Source organism: Petaurus breviceps, unplaced genomic scaffold (genome assembly GCF_028583685.1).
Source record: "Petaurus breviceps papuanus isolate PSGF00001 unplaced genomic scaffold, PetGlider_PUasm1.0 171, whole genome shotgun sequence".
In the NCBI taxonomy this organism is placed as follows: Eukaryota; Metazoa; Chordata; class Mammalia; order Diprotodontia; family Petauridae; genus Petaurus; species Petaurus breviceps.
The window spans coordinates 1,011,671-1,031,598 of NW_027185754.1; the positions used below are offsets into that span (position 1 = coordinate 1,011,671).

Genomic DNA, 19,928 nt, shown 5'->3' on the forward strand with positions numbered 1-19,928 from the left:
GGGTCGGAGGGATCAAAGCAGCCATCATGGCCATGGTGACATATAAGAGGAGAGGAAGGAGATTGGGAGTGGACAAAGTTGCCACACACCAGGGGAAGGGGAAGGAAATGGGGAGAACGAACAAGAGAACGCAAAATCCCCAGAAAGATAGAGGAAGAGAGAGAGAAACACGGAAAAAAAGAAAAGAAAAGAGAGAAAGGAAAGGGCAGAGGGGTAAGAGCGAAAAGCCGGAGAGACACGCACAAAAGTGTCCCGCAAGTCGAAATGAGTAGTCCTCTTTGGGGGCTGAATTTTTTTTAGGGGCGGAGGGAGGGAGTGGGGGAGGTTTGGCTATTGGTTTTTTTGGGTCCTGCTCTAGCACAAAATTAAAGATGAAGGTGAAAAAGAGGAGGTTTGAAGAGAGCTCTGAGGAATCTAAACTATTAGTATATTCACTACACGTATCACATAGATTAATGTGAAAATCATAAATCCCTTTACAGTGGTCAGTACTGCATCACCTGCAAAGGTCAAAGCATGTCACCATGTCCTTGGGATCTTGGTGTATTTCCAGGGAAACTTATTCATCAGCTCCACAGGATCAAAATGGATTTTTATTATTAGGCATACCATACAAAATACTTCCTGATATATTGTATGTTTTTTTTTAAAAAATGTTTATTGATTAAAGAAAAATAGAAAAGATAAAATAGAAAAAAATTACAGAAATGAATAATGAAATAGAGCAGCAATAAGAATAAGAGGGAGAGTAATAAGAAGGAGAAGAAAGAAAGAGGAAGAAAAGCAGAAAGCTACACATCAGGGAGCTATAGTGATTGTATACTTAGTGAGAGTGTGCACTATGAGAGCTCTCTCTATGGGTAGAAGGTTTTGGGGGTGCAGAATAGAAGGATAATACAGGGAAAGAAAGAATAAGGTGTTGAATCATAGTCAAGGAGTGATCCATATGCCCTCAAGGGACTTAAATTGGATTATAAGCTGATAGGACTGTGAATCTTTGAACTAAACTTAGTTACATGGTATGATATAGGTGAATTGTTGTATCTTTGAAAGTCTCAGCCTCCACATTATCCTTGAAAAGAATATAATTAACAAAGATCATAATTGGTATACATATATGGATAAAATCTTAATTTAAATGTGGATTTATTTCCTTAGATAAGACTAAAATGCTGGCATAAGTAATAAGAATCTTAGATAAAGTGGATTGCTTCGAATACATACCTAGGTAACCCCAACCCAAGGAAAACTATTTCCTTCAAGCATTCTGAAAAAAAAGTAGTCTTATTATGACCCCTTGTGTAAGAGCTGCTTGGCCCTTAACTCTCAATAATTGCCCAATGTGTTGAGGCTTGACTGCTTCCATTTGTACCCTCCACCTTCATGTTAAAAAGTTCTTCTGCCACCAAATAACTAGACACCCATCTCAAGTATGGAAGATAATCCTCATAGAGTTTAATGGAGGCTTCTCGTGAAAGAGAAATAATTTTCAAATTATAACTCTGAAATGTCTCTTTTCATTCCAATTGGCTTCTCTGCCAAGAGCTCATTCCAAAACGATAATTCCTTCTCCTTTAGATTTTTGCCTGTCTTCATGGTGATGTTAATTTGAAGATACTCTTCATTCTGATCATATACAGGCCAATTTAGCAGGCCTTCGCCATTGGGATTTCTGGAAAAGTAATAAAAAATGAAAAAAATTATTAATCATTTAAATGATGATGGTCTTGGTTTTCAAAAAGAAGCAGGGGGTGAAGAAATCAGTCATTAGACATCCAAAACCAAATTCCCTAATATTGGGGCATTATTGTTTCTACCTTCTCAATTGTCCTTCACGTCCTCATATAATGCAATAGAGCAATAATCATCAAGCATCTGTACTGATTATGAAACAGGAAAATAAATCAGTAGAAGAGAATTATAAACAACTGAAGAGAATAGCTGAGAATCTGATAAACCCAAGAACATAAATGTATGAATTACTTGGAGACAAATTCCATGTTTTACAGTGGAAAATGGATGTGAGAGAAAACTGGTTCCTTCCTCCACTTCTAGCTCAATTAATGCAAATAAAAGGTAAAAGCAGAGTTGACAAACTGTTACCATATGAACAAGGTGCTAACACTTCTCAATGTATCTCAAAAAGGTGAATACCTTTCTTTAATTGAATTAAGAAGCACCCATTGGCTGGGCAAAAATTGTCAGGACTTCTTATATACCATAAAAGTCAGAGTTGCTGGCTCTGCAGCCCCACAAAGAGGAACCTAATACTTAAGAGGTAATGAAGGCAAAGGAAGTATTATCTTTCTCCTTCCCAAGCTCTCACTAAGAGAACTATTTGCTTAGAAAGAGAGACTACATCCAGTAGCTGTAAAAATCACTTAAAGAAATTTTGAGGTCTATTTGAGGGAGATTGAGAGATAAACATACACTCGACTGGAAGCAACATAGAACAGCAGAATCTTTGGTAGTAACAAAGAAAGACAGAGAGAAAAAGAGAGAGAGAGAGAGACAGAGACAGAGACAGAGAGAGAGAGAGAGAGAGACAGAGACAGAGGCAGAGAGACAGAGACAGAGAGACGAGAGAGAGAGAGAGAGAGAGAGAGAGAGAGAGAGAGAGAGAGAGAGAGAGAGAGAGAGAGAGAGAGAGAGAGCGCTTATTATAGATTCAAGATAGAGTTAGTTCTGTATATTTAGAGTCATTCTTCAGTGAAAAATTTAGACTCTGGAAGTCAAGGTAAGAAATTATGCTGTCATGGGTATGATGGAGTGGAGAGGGGTGATGTAGAATAAGTAGAGGAGGTGGAACTTGCTAACAATTTGACAAGAGGATACACACTTCAAGACCACAGGGTCTTGGAGTAGTGAATACCATTACTCTTAAGTATTCCCCACATTTATGCCTCCTTACAAATGAATGCATATTTCTGGGAAATTATGCCCCAAATTCAAAGGGGCTAATGAGTTTTATAACTTCTCTTCTTATCACACAATCTTGTTAAATGCCTTTGTTTTAAAGCAAATTTTGTCTACTGGCTGATCATTATTGAGAAGTACATTGGGGGAGAAGGTAATTAGTGAACTATATAGTTTTAGGAATTATAGCCTCAATGGGTAGAACCCAGAACCTGGGAGAAGAAGGTGACCTCTTGAAAACTAATTTGTGAGCACAAATTGGGAAGAGGCCTATAGGTGATGTTTCAACAACAACTGCAACAAACTGGTTAAACTGGAAAGTAGCTTGGTAGAAATTACATCTAGATTAACAACTTCAATACTGTACACCTCACCAAATCAAAATGGATATGTAAACCAAATATTTAAAACACCTTTAATTATGAGTTTACCAGAAAAATTGTTTTTCATACTTATGCCTAGGAAATGAACCTTTAAAAAAAAGGGTAAAATTAATCACAAAAGATGGAATAGGTTATATCAATGACATGAAATTTAAAAGCTTTTGCATGATCAAAATTAAAGCTAGTAACATCAGAAGGGAAAGGATCTATTGGGAGAGGAGAACTTTGTATAAAATATGTTTGATATGGGTCTGACAGCCAAGTTATTTTATTTTCTTTAAGATTTTATTTTTCCTCAGTTATATGTAAAAACATTTCTTAGCATTTGCTTTTTTTTTAACTTTGAGTTCTGAATCCTTTCTCTTCCTCCTTCCCCATCTAACACCTTGACACCCCATTGAGAAGGCAAGCAATCTGTATAACTTATAAATGTGTAGACATGCAAAACATTTCCATAATAGTCATGTTTTGAAAGAAAACATACACAAAAAAATACTCCTCAAATAAAATAAAATAAAAAGCATATGTTTCAATCTATATCCGGACACTGTAGGGTCTTTCTCTAAGCATGGATAGCATTTTTCACTATAAGACCTTCAGAATCATCTTTCATCATTGTATTGCTAAGAATAGCTCAGTAATTCACACTTGACATATTACAATATTGCTGTCACCTTAAATGCAGGGTATTTCACTTTGCATCAGTTCGTGTAAGTCTCTCCAGGGTTTTCTGAGAGTATTCTGCTCATCATTTCTTATAGCAAAATAGTATTCCATCACAATCATATACAATGATTAGTTTAGCCATTCCCTAACTGATGGGCATCCCCTAAATTTCCACTTCGTTGCCATCAGAAAAGAGCTGTTATCAATATTTTTATCATTATAGGTCAGTTTCCTTTTTGTTCTTTATCTCTTTTGGGATATAGGTCTAGTAGTATTATTGCTAGTTCAAAGAGTATGCATGGTTTTATAGCCCTTCGTGTATCGTTCCAAATTGTTTTACAGAATGGATGAATCATTTCACAACTCCACCAGCTTTACATTAATGTCTCATTTTCCCCACATCCATTCCACCACTCATCATTTTCCTTTTCTTTCCCATTAGCCAATCTGATATGGAAGAACTAGGAACTCAAAATTGTTTTGAGTTGCATTTTTCCAATTAATAGTGGTTTAGAGTATATGATTTTATATCTATAGATGGATTTGATTACATAATCTGAAAATTGTTCATATCTTTTCATAATTTATCAATTGGAGAATGCCTATTCCTTTTATAAATTTGACTCAGCGATCTTTATGTTTGAGAAATTAGGCCTTCATCAGAGAAACTGGTTTATTATTTTTTAGTAACCATTGCTGACTCTATTCCTCTCCATTCTATTCCACTCCCCCTTTTATTCTACTTTCTCTCTCCTTTCACTCTGTCCATTCTCCAAAGTGTTTTGGATCTGACTATGCCATCCCCCAGTCTTCCCTCCCTTGTATGGAACTTCCCATTTCCCTTATCTGCTTCCCCTCCTACTTCCCTGTAGGGTAAGAAAGATTTCTATACCCAATTGTGTATGTTACTCCCTTTTTGAGCAAATTCTGATTGGTTATGTTCATTCATTCCCCTGCAACACCCCTCTTCAGTAAAATCTTTCTCTTGCTTTTTTTATATGAGGTGATTTACCCCAGTCTACCTCTTCGTTTCTGTTTCTACCAGTATATGTCTCTATCATCCCCTTAATTTTAATTTTTCATCTCACACCTCTACCCTCTGCCTATATATACTCCATTCCATCCACCCTAATAATAACAGAGTTCCTATGGGGTGCAAGTACAATCTTTCCATGTTGGATTTCAATCACTTTAACATTCTTAAGTCCTTTATGATTTCCCTTCCAAGTTTAACTTTTTATGCTTCTCTTTTTTCCCCAGAAATTATTCATTTTTAATTTTCAACATTAATTTCCACAAGATTTTGAGTTCCAGATTTTCTCCCCATCTCTCCCCTATCCCTCACTCCAAGATGGAATACATACTGATAACCCCTTCCTCCAGTCTGCCCTCCCTTGTATTTGGCCTACCCCCTTTCTCCTCTTCCTCCTTACTTTCTTGTAGGGCAAGATGAATTTTTATACAACATTGCCTATATATCTTATTTCCCAGTTGCATGAAAAAATTAGTTTTTCATATTTGTTTGTAAAATTTTATTATCCCCCTTCTTTCCTTCTCACTCACCCCCACTGAGAAGACAAGCAATTCAATATAGTTTATACGTGTGTAGTTATGCAAAACATTTACATAGTACATATACTGTGAAAGACTAACTATATTTTCCTCCATCCTATCCCACTTCCCATTTATTCTATTTTCTCCTTTGATGCTGTCCCCTTTCAAAAGCGCTTGCTTCTGACTATCCCCTCCCCCAATCTGCATTCCATTCTATCATCTCCTCCTCTTATCTCCTTCTTCCTGAATTTCTTGTAGGGTAAGATACCCAGTTGAGTCTCTATGTTATTCCCTCCTTAAACCAAATCCAATGAGAGTAAAGTTGACTCATTTCTCCCTCCTCTAATCCTGCATGGTAACAGTTTTCTCTTGCCTATTTTATGTTAGATAATTTACACTATTCTATCGCTCCCTTTCTCCTCCCAATATATTCCTCACTCACCACTGAATTTTTCATTTAATATTCACCTCATCCCTTGCCCTCTCTATACACACAGACACAGAGACACAGACACACACAAGTATACACAAGTATATATATATATATATATATATATTATATATATATATTCCCTTCAACTTACCTAATACTGAGAAAAATCTCATGAGTTACAAATATCATCTTTCCATGTAGAAGAGTAAACAGTTCAAATTCAATGAGTACCTTATGATGTCTTCTTCCTGTATATCTTTTCATGCTTTCCTTGATTCTTGTATTTGACAATCAAATTTTCTGTTGAGCTCTGGTCTTTTTATAAAGAATCCTTGAACATCCTATTTTTAACTGCATATCAATTTTTTCATCCAAAGAATTATACTCAGTTTTGTTGAGTAGGTGATTATTGGTGGTAATCCTAGCTCCTTTGTCCTCCAGAATATTACATTCCAAGCTCTGTAATTCTCTATGTAGAAGCTGACCAATCTTGTGAAATCCTGACTGTGATTCCATGATATTTCAATTGTTTGTTTCTGGCTTCTTGCAAAATTTTATTCTTGACCTGGGAACTCTGAAATGTGGGTATAATATTTCTGGGAGTTTTCATCTTGGGCTCTCTTTCAGGAGGTGATTGGTGAATAATTTCAGTTTCTATTTTACCCTCTGATTGTAGAATATCAGGGCAGTCATCCTTGATAATTTCTTGAAAGATGGTGTCAAAGCTCTTTTTCTGATCATGCATTTCAAGTAGTCTAATCATTAAAAATTATCTCCTAGATCTATTTTCCAGGCCAATTATTTTTTTCCAATTAGCTATTTCACATTATTTTATTTTATTTTCCTTTTGTTTCCTTTTACTTTGGTTTTATTGTTTCTTGATTTCTGATAACGTCATTGGTTTCTATTTGCTCAATTCAAATTTTTAAGGAATTATTTACTTCCCCGAGCTTCTGGATCTCCTCTTCCATTTGGCCAATTCAGCTTTTTAAGGTATAGGCTTTTGGGAACTCTTTTCCCATTTGTCCTAATATGTTTTTTAAGGTGTTATTTTCTTTAGTATTTTTTCCATCTCCTTTACCAAACTGTTCACTCCTTTTTCATAATTTTATTATATTCTTTTCATTTCTCATCCCAATTTGTAATCTACCTCTCTTACTTGATTTTCAAAATCTTTTTAGAGCTCTTCTGTGAGCTGAGACACATTCATATATTTTTAGAGGCTTTGGATGTAGTATCTTCGACACCTTCTGAGTGAATATGTTCATCTTCTTTTACTCCATAGTAAATTTCTATGGTCAGAATGTTTTCTGTTTTTCCTCATTTTACCAGTCTATTATTTGATTTTAAATTCTTGTTAAAGTAGGGCTCTTTAGCCTTACTCAAGTATGGTTTGGCTTCCAGCGTGGAGTGCAAACTGTCCCAAACTTCAGTGAATTTGTGTAGCTGTTTTCAGAGATAGTTCTAGGGCCCTATAAGTTAGCAGTTCTTTCAAGGTGGTATGATCTAAGGAGAGGTGCTCTGGTCTTTGAATAATCACAAGCACTTTTTTCTACCCTAGAGCTCTGAAGAGGGTCCCTGCTCCACAGTGGCTGCAAGCTCTGGTGTGGCCGTGCTCTTCTTCACCATGGGATTGCCATCCAAGGCTACAACCTGGATGTGAGCATGGGCAAAGGAACTGAGTCATGCCTCAATGCCAGCAAAAAGACCCTTGTGATCTCTTTCTGACAAGTTATTTGACTTCCTTACCATCTGTGGACTGAGAGCTCTGGAAACAGTTGCTACAACTGCTGATTCAGTGACTCCCAAGGCCTGCACTTGTTTTGTTGGGGCTAGTGCTCTCTGTTGGTGCAGCCTGTGCTGGACTGGGCTCCACTCTCACCCAGGTGCAATAGACCTTTCCTGCTGACCTTCCATGTCTTCTTTGTCATCTGTGTGCTGTGAGGGCTGGAACTACCACTGCTGCCTCTGATTCTGACACCCTGTGGCCTGCTACTGATTTCCTGGGGCTCTATCTCCACTAGCATGGCCTGAGTTGAACAGCCCTCCTCTCTCTGGGGCAACAGACTTGTTCTATGAATCTTTTAAGTTGCCTTTGGCTGGAAAATGTTTGCATTCACTATTTTTGAGCTCTGGAATTTGTTCAGAGTAACTATGTAAAGGCATTTGGAGGGGGTGGGGGAAAGCTCAGGAGAGTCCCTGGCTTTTACTCTGGTATCTTGGCTCCATCTCTTGATAGCCAAATTATATTAAGAAATAATGTAAAAATATAAAACTTCTTTATTCTCCAGTAGAAAAGTCCTCAAATGATATGGTTATCAAATGGTTCTCAAGAAACTATTAACCATCAGAAAAGAATACTCTAAATTATTCTTAAAGGAAAAATAAATATTAAGAAAAATACAACTTTGAGTTTTCACCTCATACATAAAGTATCTGCAAAGGTGACAAAGGAAAAAAAGAGTAAACATGAAAGTGGTTATGAAAAGACAGGCACACAAACAATGCTCCATTTGTAGAACTTTGGTTTAGCTTAGCCATTATGGAAAGTAAGTTTTAGTTAGGAAAGTAGAGTAAAATTCCCATACCCTTTTTCCCAGATAGCTGTTTGCCAAGCATTTACTCCAAGAAAGTCAATGATAAATTATAAAAGGGCTATTATACATCAAAATATTTATATTGATCGTTTTGTAGCAGTAAATACATAGAAATAAAGTAGATGCTCATGCATTGGGGACTGGCGAAATATGTTGTAATACATGATGGAATATCACTTTATTAGAAGAGATAAGAAACATGAATACATAAAAGCATGAGAAGACATATGAACTGATATAAAGTTAAAGAATCATAAAAACCACATATACAATGATTACAATAAGAACACTTCAAAATTGTAAGGAATAAGCTTGTCCCCAAAGAAGAAATATGAAATGTTACCTCCTGAATTATGAGATGGTGAACATAGAAGTTTCCATATGTCACACTTATTTGGCATACAAATTAGTTCTGATGAACTTTCTCTTCCACTATACAGGCAAACACAGATTTACACATGTACATATTTTAAAAATATTTCATTGAGATAGGAGAGAGAATATGGAGGAATATATGATAGAAATGTAGGTGATGAAAGAAATAAAAGATAGTGGAAACATGTTGAGGGAAAGAAAGTTTCCCTCCTCTCTGTTACTAGTCTTACCCATTCCGAGCAAAGTTGGCCCAATATTTCATCATTGTCCTGCTAAGTTGCTTCTCCTCTTGTGTGAAACTCTCTGTAAAAAGAGCAGCAGATAAATGCAACTAGACGTTAGGGATCATTACCTGTTATTCTTCATGGTCTCCTACCACTTTGGCCTTCATATCATGCTTCCTTTGGGGAACTCTCTCCTCTTCATAAACTTCCAGTTTTCTACTTTACCCAGTGCCCACCATAAGCAATGTTCTCGATTTATCCATGAAATGAAAAAGGGGTTTTGATTTATATGTGTCCTACCTCCCACGGGAAATTTACCTGTTATGAAAAGATAATAACTTAAAGGAATTTAATGCCTAGTGACAGCATTTCACATACTAGTGGGTGTTTGGGGAAAAGGATGACAATATCCAATAAAGATTATTTAGTATCATAAGATTTTACAGCTCATGGGAAGATTCATCTAGTTGAACCCCTAAGCTAAGGGCCAGAGTTAAGTGACCTCCACAATATTATACAATGATACGTAGCAAAGCTGAGATTTTACTGCAGGTTGTCAAACCCCAAACCCATTGTTCTCACTGTGTCAGAACCCAACTTTGCATCTAAAACCTGAGTGTCCTTAGTATAGATATTCTACCAGAAGCTCATTGCTGCTTCTAGCAATGGAAAAGCAAAGAAAAGGGAAAATGGGTTCAAATTTTCTTCATGGAACTCCAAGAAGTCCCATGAATCCAGTTAGGACCTATAATACTTCAATAGGAAGTAGAAAAAAAATGGAAAGGCATAAATTTCATGATGGAAAGAGATGATATCATGAGGTTGTAGCATGAACCTCTAGAACACTACTATATTCTGTGACTCTGAAGTACAGAGACTCATCCAAAGAATGGCATCATGTGCTCTCCTAACATTATTACCAAGGGCAGCTATGTTTTCCAGTGGATAGTGCACTGGGCCTCTGCTTAGGAAAACTCATCTCCTTATTTCAAATATGGCCTCAGATACTTCCTAGTGATGTGACCATAGGCAAGTTGCTTTATCCTGTTCTTCATTTCTAATCAGCTCCTCATCTATAGAATGAGCTGGAGAAGGAACTGGCAAACCAGTCTAGTATTTTTGCCAAGAAAACTACAAATGTGCAAACCCATTTGGAAAATGTCTGATGAGGTGTCACATATGACTAAAATAACTGAACTGAACCTCTTTACCAACATATTTTAAAGTAGGGCAATCATCAAAGGGATTCAAGGGTCTGGAGCAGAGATGTCTGGAATATTTGTGTATTCTGCCTATAAAAATGCATTCACATTATGCTATATTTCACAATGCATTCTAAATGGATTTACAAGTTTGAAAGGTCCTATATAAAAAGTAGAAGATTAGCAAATCATATACCTTTCACAGCTATTGATAAAATATCTATCGTTAACCAAATAGTGGATAGAGACAATTACCAAAGACAAAATTGATAATTATGATTACATGAAACTGAAATGCTTTTGCACTGACAGCATTAAAGTATCTAGAAAAACAATGGAAATAAAATATTTTTATTCAACTTCTCTGGTAAGCATTTGGTATTAAAGGCAGATAAATTACTAACAAATTATATATACATATGTTTTATGTATATGCATGTATGTATATATACACATACACATGTGTATAACTACATACATATGTATATATATATATATATATATATATATACCTACTTGAGTGTATGCATTCCTCAACAGAGAAGTGGCCAAAGAATATGAACAAACATTTCTCAAATGAACGATTGCAAAAATTTTACAGCTACATGAACAAATGCTTCAAATTACTAATATTAAGAAAGACATAACTCAAAGCAACCCTGAGGTTTTACCTCCTACCTGCAAATTGGTAAAGGTAAAAAAGAATGGCAATAATCAATGCTGGAGGATGATAGGTACACTATGTATTGTTGGTATTGTTGGAAATTGGTTAAAAAAATAGAATGAAGTTTGGCACTATGCAAATAAAATTACTAAAGTATCCATGCTTTTTGATCCAGAGACTCCATTACAGGAAATATACCACAAGGAAGCCATCAACAAGAAAGACATTCCCGTATACACTAAACATTCATTGCAAAATCTTTCAGTGATACCAAACATGGACATATAGTAAATGGCTATCGATTAGGAAATGAATAAAAAATAATTGTGGTACATGAATGTGATGGGATACTATTCTGCTATAAGAACTAATGAATGTGATGAATGGATATAAGCATGAAAGACCTACATGAGTTAATATCTACATAAAGTTAACAGTGCTCCCCAAAGCCCAACATTCAAAATGGCTACAAAAATGTAAATAGAACAACCACCAAAAAAATCAAAAGCGAATACGGCAAAACCCAAGCAAAATTCAAAAGGGAAACTACGAGAGGACATTCCTAATCTTTGTGGAGGAAGGAGGTCCATGGGTTCTTCACATTGTGTATGTTTTTGGACTTTTCCAATTTATTGTGCTGATTATTTCTGCCCCCCCCTCCTTTTTAAAAACTACTTTTTGTTATATAAGATAACTCTGGGAGGGGAAGAGGCAGGATTCCTGGGGGAAACTGTTATAATGTTTTTAAAAAGACATGAATAAAAACTTATTTTTTTACAATAATGCAATAAGAATCCTAGACTCTCTGAACTGGAAGCGTCCTCAGATAGTAACTAGCCCAGTCTATAGTGAATAAAAATAAACTTTCCAAGCCCCCTAACAAGTGGCCATATAGCTTTGAATTGATTAGTAAGTTGTGGGGAACCCATTACCTAATAGAAAGAATAAAGATGTTTTCGAACAGTGAAAATATTTCCTGAGATCAAGTCAAAATCCACCTGGATGTAACTTTTATCCATGAATCTTAATTTTACCCAAGAAGACCAAGTGTAATCCCAAATGGTAATCTTATATATATTTGAAGATAGCCAGCTATCATGATCATGCAGTCTTCCCTTCATGCTAAACCTCCCCAGATTCTTCAACTACTCTCTTTCAGCATGGTCTCCAAGTTCCTCACCAATTTAGGTACTTTTCCATAATTCATTATCACAGAATACTCCAGATGTGGCCTAATCAGTACTTAGTATTGCTGGACTATGACCTTCCTAAATACTAGACTGCTATTAATGCATCCTAGCATCACTTTTTTTTTTAAAGCAATTGGGTTTAAGTAACTTGCTCAAGGTTACATAGCCAGTTATTTCTGGGTGTGGTGCTAAGTATCTGACCCCAGGTTCGATCCCCAGGGCATCCCGACACTGGGGCCGGTGCTGTTACTCCCTGTACTACCTGGATGCCCACTAGCATCACTTTCTAAGTGGAAAAAGAGGCCCTTATTCAATTCTGGCATCTTGTTACGTTCATAGGACTGGAAATTAGATGATGATCATTCTAGTTCTAGTTCTGTCACCAACCTTATGACTTTGCATATATGGGCCTATTTCTTCATGTGTAAATTAGGTATGTTAAAAGAATCACCTTTCTACACCACAGTGCTGCTGTTTATCAAAAGGGAAAATGGATAAAAAGACTCTTTGTTATGTTAAAAGGGCTATGCAAAAGATAATAACTAACTTCCAAGTAGGAATAGAAGATGATATTGTTTTCAAAAGTTTTGTAGTAAGCAAAGTTCATTACCTCTTAGGAATGGAATCCCAAAGACAAAGAAAAATTCATCCCCATGGTCTGCCCTTATTGTCGCTGATTTCAGGTTTCCCCAAAAGCTTGGTCGATGCTGAAATTGGTACAGGAATGTAGGTGCACCTGAAGCTGAAAATTAAAGAAATGGTAGACAATTTAGAACTTTAAGTCTCTTACCATTGATAGAACACCTTGGAGACCATTTAAAAAAAAGTTTCAAAAAGCTTCTGCTTTAGGACATTCAGCAATTTCAAACAATGAGACACTACAGGTCTTGGGCTCAATACCTAGATTTACCAACAGAGGCAAGCAGAATGATATTGCACATTATTTGTTTTCTCTAACATTGTTATTCATATTTAAGGTAATTTAGTAAGACACTTATGTTCTTCTTCCTTGATTATGGAATCTTAGTGATGACTAGAATCTTCAAGCTCATCTTGTATAATCTCCTATGGGTATCCTGAATATAAGTCATCAATTCTCTGCTTGATAAAGGCAGGTCATTCTAGATCTCCACGTACCAAATTTGTTTCTATAAAATCATGTACCCAGCCGATGAATGTCATCTCACAAACTGTTGCTTTATCCTCTACCTAACCCTTTATATACTTCCTATTCATATTTAGAAAATATTAAAGCCAGGATTTGATCTTAGTTGTCCAGTCTTCAAGCCCAGCACTATCTTATTTATATATACAGTTATCTACTCTCTCTTTGGGTAGAATGAGTTAGCATCCTTGGCTAAAAAGTGGAAGGACCACATCTGACTGTGTCACAACCCTCTTAATTTGTGTCCTTGGGAACTCACCTCTATGAAATTGAGCCACTGCTACAGATGGAAGCCCAAACATCAAGTCTCCTAGCATGTCCAGAAATAGGTCTTTCTTTTTAACAGGATCTTCTGTCACTCCAAGATACACCTCAGTTACCACAGGAGTAAGGTCTTTGGGGATTTTCTGAATGGGACATGAATGAAAAGTTAAGGGTCATTCAAAGTTTTTATTGTGTCACTGACACATACATTATTTTATCTACTCATTGACTTTATACCTTACAAAAGACTGGCCCAAACAACATCTTTTCATAATGACAGTGTCAATTCATTGTAGCCAAGTCTCATAAAATTTTGAAAACTTTCTGTAACTTGTTTAACCAATCATTCATTTATAGCATTACTTATTATGGGAAATGGCCACTAAAATTTTTGTTTCTTTAAAATCATGTATTTATGGAACCATTATGCTATTGCTCAGGTGTTAATCATGTCCAGTTTTTCATGTCCTCATCTGAGATGTTCTTGGCAAGATAATGGAGTGATTTGCCTTATTCTTCTCCAGCTCATTTCACAAATGAGGAAAATGAGACAAATCTGCTCAAGTGGCTTGCCCAGGGTCACACAACTAGTAAGTATCTCAGGACAGATTTGAACTCATGTTTTGCAGATGTCAGGCACCATACTCTTTCTAGTGTGCCACTGTGCTAACACTGGAACCATTACAGTTCAGTCCAAAGCCTGTTTTCATAGCTTGATTCTACAACAGTCCAGAGGTAAGTCATCTTATTTTTCTGGGGTTCTGGTTCCCCAATTTTAGAATGAAAGTACTGATCTACTTTCCTTTTAGGTCCCTGGAGTTCTAAAATTCTGCAAACTAAAATTTTCCCCTCACCCACTCATATGTCAATTTAAATTAAATTCCTTCTCAACTCTGAAATTCTATGATTCTTGATCCCTTACAACAATTGGATAGGAAGTCCACAATAGAGCTGTTGCTGTCTCTTGATCCAGTCTGTCTCCTGATAGAGGATATCTCAACAACTGCAAAATAAATAAGCAAAAAAGGGAGTATTTATTTAACAAAAGAAAAATAAAATTTTAATATTATTTTAGGTTTTTTTTCCAAATTTCATGTCAAAACAATTTTAGCATTTATTTTTGCAGGATTATGAGTTTCAAATATTCTCTCCCCCTCTCTCCTTCCCCTTTTTTCTCCTCTGCTAAATTGGTAGAAAATTTGATACAGGTTATAGATGTGCTTTTGTGTAAAATGTATTTCCATATTAGTCACAGTTGTGAAAAAAGAAACAGATTAAAAGCAGTTATAAAATCATGAGAAAGAATAAAATAAATGGAAAAAAATATGCTTCAATCTGCTTCTAGAGTCTATTAGGTTATTGTTGTTGTTGTTGTTGTTTTTAAATGTGGGTACGGATTGCATTTTCCTTCCTGAGTTCTTTGTACTTGTCTTCCATCACTGTGTTGCTGACAAGAGCCGAGTCATGCATAGTTGGACATCACACAATGTTGCTAATAACTGTGTACAATGTTTTCCCGGCTCTGCACATTTCACTTTGTATCAGTTTGTACAAGCGTTTCCAGGTTTTTCTGAAATCTTCTGATCATCACTTCTAACTGCACAATAGTAATCCATTATATTCATATGCCACAGCTTGTTTAGGCATTTCCCAATAGATGGGGATCACTTCAATTTCTAATCTTTTGCCTCCCCAGAAAAGGCTAGTATAAATATTTTTGCAAATATTTGGGTCATATGTGGGTCCTTTCCCCTTTCTTATGATCCCTTTGGATAGAGACCTAGTAGTGGTATTACTGGGTCAAAGAATAAGCCCAGTTTGGTTGCACATTGGATATAGTTCCAAATTTCTTTCCAGATCGGTCAGTTCCATTCACATCTCCATCAGCAGTTCATCAGTGTCTCAATTTTCCCACATCCTTTCCTTTATTTATCATCTTACTTATTTTTCTATTGTCCAATCTGATAGGTGTGATAGGTAACTGAGAGATATTTTAATTTACACTTCTCTAAACCAAAGCGCTTTAGAGCATTTTTCCATATTCCTAAATATACCTTTGATTTCTTCATCTGAAAACTGTGCTTTCATATGCTTTGAGCATTTATCAATTGGCAAATGACTTGCATTATTATGAATTTGTCTCAGTCCTCTATATATTGGAGAAATAAGGCTTTTATCAGAGACACTTGCTATAAAGACTGTTTCTAAACTTGCCGCTTTCCTTCATATCTTAATTGTTTTGGATTTGTTTGTGTAAAAGCTATTTACTTCACCACAGTGACATTTATATATTTTTCATTTCATGATGCTCTATGCCTTTGCTTGGTCATGAATTCCTCCCTTACCCATAGCTCTGACATGTAGGCTATTCCGTGCTCTTCTAATTTGGCTATGGTGTCACCTTTTATGTCTAAATCATGTACCCATTTTAACCTTATCTTGGTAAATGGTGTAAGATGTTGTTTTATACCTAGTTTGTGTCCTGTTGTATTCCAGTTTCCTCAGCTGTTGTTTTTTTGTCCAATAGTGATTTCTTATCCCAAAATCTGAGTCTTTGTATTTGTCAAACACCAGGTTACTATGGTCAGTGGCTACTGTGTCTTGTGCGCCTGATATATTCCATTGATAGACCACTCTATTTCTTATCCAGTACTAGATTGTTTTGAGGATTGCTTCCTTACAACATAGTTTGAGATCTGTTGTTGCTATACTATTTTCCTTTTTATTTTGCATTAATTCTTTTGATATTCCTGACATTTTGTTCTTCCAGATGAATTTTGTTCTTATTTTTTCTAGCTCTATCAAACATTTTTTGGTAGTTTGATTGGTATAGTACTAAATAAGTAAATTAGTTTAGGCAGAATTGCCATTTTTATTACATTGACTCGATATACCCATGAGAGCAATTCATGGTTTTTCAATTGTTTGCATCTGACTTTATTTGTGTGAAAAATATTTTTGATTTTGATCATGTAGTGCATGGGTTACTTTTCTCAGGGAGATGCCCAAGTATTTTATATTGTTTATATGTGTTTTGAATGAAATTTTTCTTTCTATCTCTTGTTGTTCGATCTTGTTGTCACTTAACGAAATACTGATGATTGGAAGCAGAGTCAAGATGGCAGAGTAAAGGCAGGAACTTGCCTGAGCTCTCCTCCAAACCCTTCCAAATACCTTTAAAAATGAATATACACACATTCTAGAGTAGCAGAATCCCCAAGAGTATGGAAAGGAATAAATGTCCAGCCTCTAACAACTTGGAGGGTAGGCAGGAAATGTTTGTTGCACCAGGGTGAGAGAGGAGCACAATCTAGCTCAGGCCATGCCTGCACAGACTGAGCCCCTGCATACCTGCAGCTGACCTCAGTGTGACTGAACAACTGGCAGCAGTGTTGGTTTCAAGATCTCTCAGGCCACAAATGCCAAAGACTACTTAGTATGTCAGCAGTAAATGTCAGTTTCACCTGGGTGAGAGGGGAGCATAAGCTAATACAAGTCATTCCATCACAGCCCTGATTCCAGGAAACCAGGAACAAGCCTTGGGAGTGATTGAATCAGCAGCAGAAGTGGCTACATTTGTAGTTCTCAGGCCAGAGAGAGTAATGGAGGGATGTCAAACAGTTGTCCTGAAGGAGATTAGAGGGGTCGTTTTGGTAGCACTGAGTCAGGACTCTATTGCTTTGTCCATTATGGGATCTGGGTCACAGCTCTGCTTGGCAGTTCCAGGATGAGGGGGAAACCTTGCACAGCAGAACTTACAGCCATAATGAAGGAGGGACCCTCCTCATAGTTCCAACACAGAAAAGAGTACTTGTGGTAGCTCACAGGCCACAGCACAGTCCAGTAAATAGTAATTCCTCCTCTGATCATAATACCATGGGAAGATCTGAAAAGCTGTAGGTCCCTGGAATTACCTCTGAAAATAGCTGCACAAAATACCTGAAGCTTGGAAGAGAATACCTTCCATCCTTGAAGCAGAACCCTATTTTATAAAAGAGTTAAAAGTTAAGTAATAGGTTGGGAAAATGTACAAACAATGGGGGTGGGGAGGGGACTCTGACTATAGAAGGTAACCACCGTGACAAGGAACCAAAACATACATTCAGAAGAGGAAAAATAAGTTGGAGATACTTCATCCAAAGCCTCCAATAAATATATAATTTGGCTTTAGGCCATGGAAAAGCTCAAAAAAGATTTTGAAAAATCAGTAAGGGTGGGAAATGAAAAATTGGGAAGAAAAATGAGAGTGATACAATCAAATCAAGAATAATGAGTCAACAGCTTAGTAAAGGAGACAGAAAAAAAATGAAGAAAATAGCACCTAAAAAATAGTATAGGGCAAATGGAAAAAGAGCTTCAAATAACCCATACCTTAAAAATCATAATTGTCAGTCAAGATGGCAGAGTAGAAGCAGCTGCAGCTTCCACCTTCCCCAATCATTGTAAAAAGGGGACTCTGAACAAACTTTAGAGGTTTAGAGCTGCAGAACCCACAAAATGACACAGAGAAGCTAATTTCCTTCAGACAGCCTGGCAGGAATTGGCCAGCCCAGTGCTCTAGGAACCAAGCCCAGGACTGCATGAGCAGGGGGTTTTAGAACCAGGGTGGGTCTGACCAGCCCTGGCCGGAGTCACAGCAGATCAGCAGCAGCTGTGGTCGTTTCCAGAATTATTAACACATAGATGTGAAGGACAAGGTGAGAGGTCACTGCAGTTTGGACTTTGGGACCCAGTAAGTGGTAGTGCCTGGCTTTTGCCCCCGGGGCGAGAAGCCATTGACATACCGGCACAGCCATCCAGTGCCACATGGCAGCTTCAGCTCCTGGCCTGCAGGGGTCCAAGCGACCAGTCTGAGGGATAAGCGCTCTTACTTTAACCTGGTTGGATCTGGATTGCAGTCTAGGGTGGAGGTCCTGGTATATGTGTCCAGCTTGCAAGAGCATGTGGAGGTCTCAGTGAGGGCACCCATCTAATACCTCCGGCAGCTGAGAAAACCCCAGAGTCTGGGACAAAAGCTCGCCTGTCTGGTGGCAGAGTCCTACTGTGGAAAAAAGCCCAGGGGTCAAGTGACTGAGGGGTGACATGACCAGGCAAAGGAAACAAAGCAGACAGAAGATTCCAACATTAGACTCCTATTGGACGAAAAGTGGCAAAGCATGGAACAAGAGGAAGACAGTGAAGTCAAAACTCCTACACCAAAAGCTTCAAAGGAAAATAAGAGTTGATTACAGGCCATAGAGGACCTTAAAAAGCAGATAAGAGAAATGGAGGAAAAATTGGGAAGACAAATGAGAACAATGCAAGACAATTATGAAATGAGAGGCAACATCCTGACTGAGGAAAATAACACCTTAAAAATAGACTAACTCAATTGGTAAAAGAGGCTGGAAAGACAATGTGTAGAAGAATGCCTTAAAAAGCCAAATTTGCCAGATGGAAAAAGAATCTGAAAAGTTCAATGAGGAGGATCATTGCTTCATAATTAGATTGTATCAAATGGAATCTAATGACTTATGAGAAATCAAGATGCTGTTAAACAGATCCAAACAAATGAAAGAATAGAAGGCAATGTGAAATATCTCATGGGAAAAACCACTGACCTGGAACACAGATCTAGGAGAGCTAATCTAAAAATTATTGAACTATGTGAAAGCCATTATCAAAATAAGAACCTAGAACTCATCCTCCAGGAAGTTCTCAGAGAAAATTGCCCTGATGTTTTAGAATCAGAGGACAAAATAGAGTTTGAAAGAACCCACTGATCACCTCCTGAAAAAGATCCCAAAAAGAAAACTCCTAGGAATATTATAGCCAGGTTCCAGAATTCTGCAATTAAGAAGAGCATATTACAAGCAGCCAGGAAGAAACAATTTGAATATTGTGGAAACACAATCAGGATAACAAAGGATATGGCAGCTTCTACACTGAGGGATCAAAGGGCTTGGAATATGATATTCTGGAGGGCAAAGAAGGTGGGAAAACAAGAATCACCTACCCAGCAAAACTGAGTATCATGATTCAGGGGCAAATATGGTCATTCAGTGGAATAAAGGACTTTCAAGCATTCTTGGTGAAAAAACCAGAGTTGAACAGAAAATTTGACATTCAGATACAAGAAGCAAGAGAAGCATGAGAAGGTAAACAGGGAAAAGAAATGATAAGGAACTTATCAAAGTTGAACTATTAACATTCTGACATGGAAAATCAAAAATTGTAACTTATGAAACATTTCTCAGTATTTGAAGGAAATATATATATATATATATATATATATATATATATATATATATATATA

At 36.9% G+C, this 19,928-nt stretch overlaps 2 protein-coding genes and 1 pseudogene across 2 annotated transcripts in view; 1 reads left to right on the top strand and 2 right to left on the bottom strand.

Moving 5' to 3' along the window:
* Positions 1-1,385, bottom strand: part of LOC138157205 (dachshund homolog 1 pseudogene) — a 4,917-nt pseudogene extending 3,532 nt beyond the window's left edge.
* Positions 1-19,928, top strand: part of LOC138157033 (liver carboxylesterase 1-like) — a 280,580-nt gene that overhangs the window by 205,419 nt on the left and 55,233 nt on the right. The window lies entirely within an intron of this gene.
* Positions 25-19,928, bottom strand: part of LOC138157206 (liver carboxylesterase 1-like) — a 74,555-nt gene continuing 54,651 nt past the window's right edge. The window contains exons 7-11 of the mRNA XM_069082786.1: positions 14,556-14,636; positions 13,629-13,776; positions 12,815-12,946; positions 9,155-9,227; positions 25-1,672 (exon numbers count right to left, since the gene is read on the bottom strand). Of these exons, the coding sequence (XP_068938887.1) occupies positions 1,495-1,672; positions 9,155-9,227; positions 12,815-12,946; positions 13,629-13,776; positions 14,556-14,636 (612 nt within the window). The 3' untranslated portion in view covers positions 25-1,494. The remainder of the gene's footprint in view (positions 1,673-9,154; positions 9,228-12,814; positions 12,947-13,628; positions 13,777-14,555; positions 14,637-19,928) is intronic.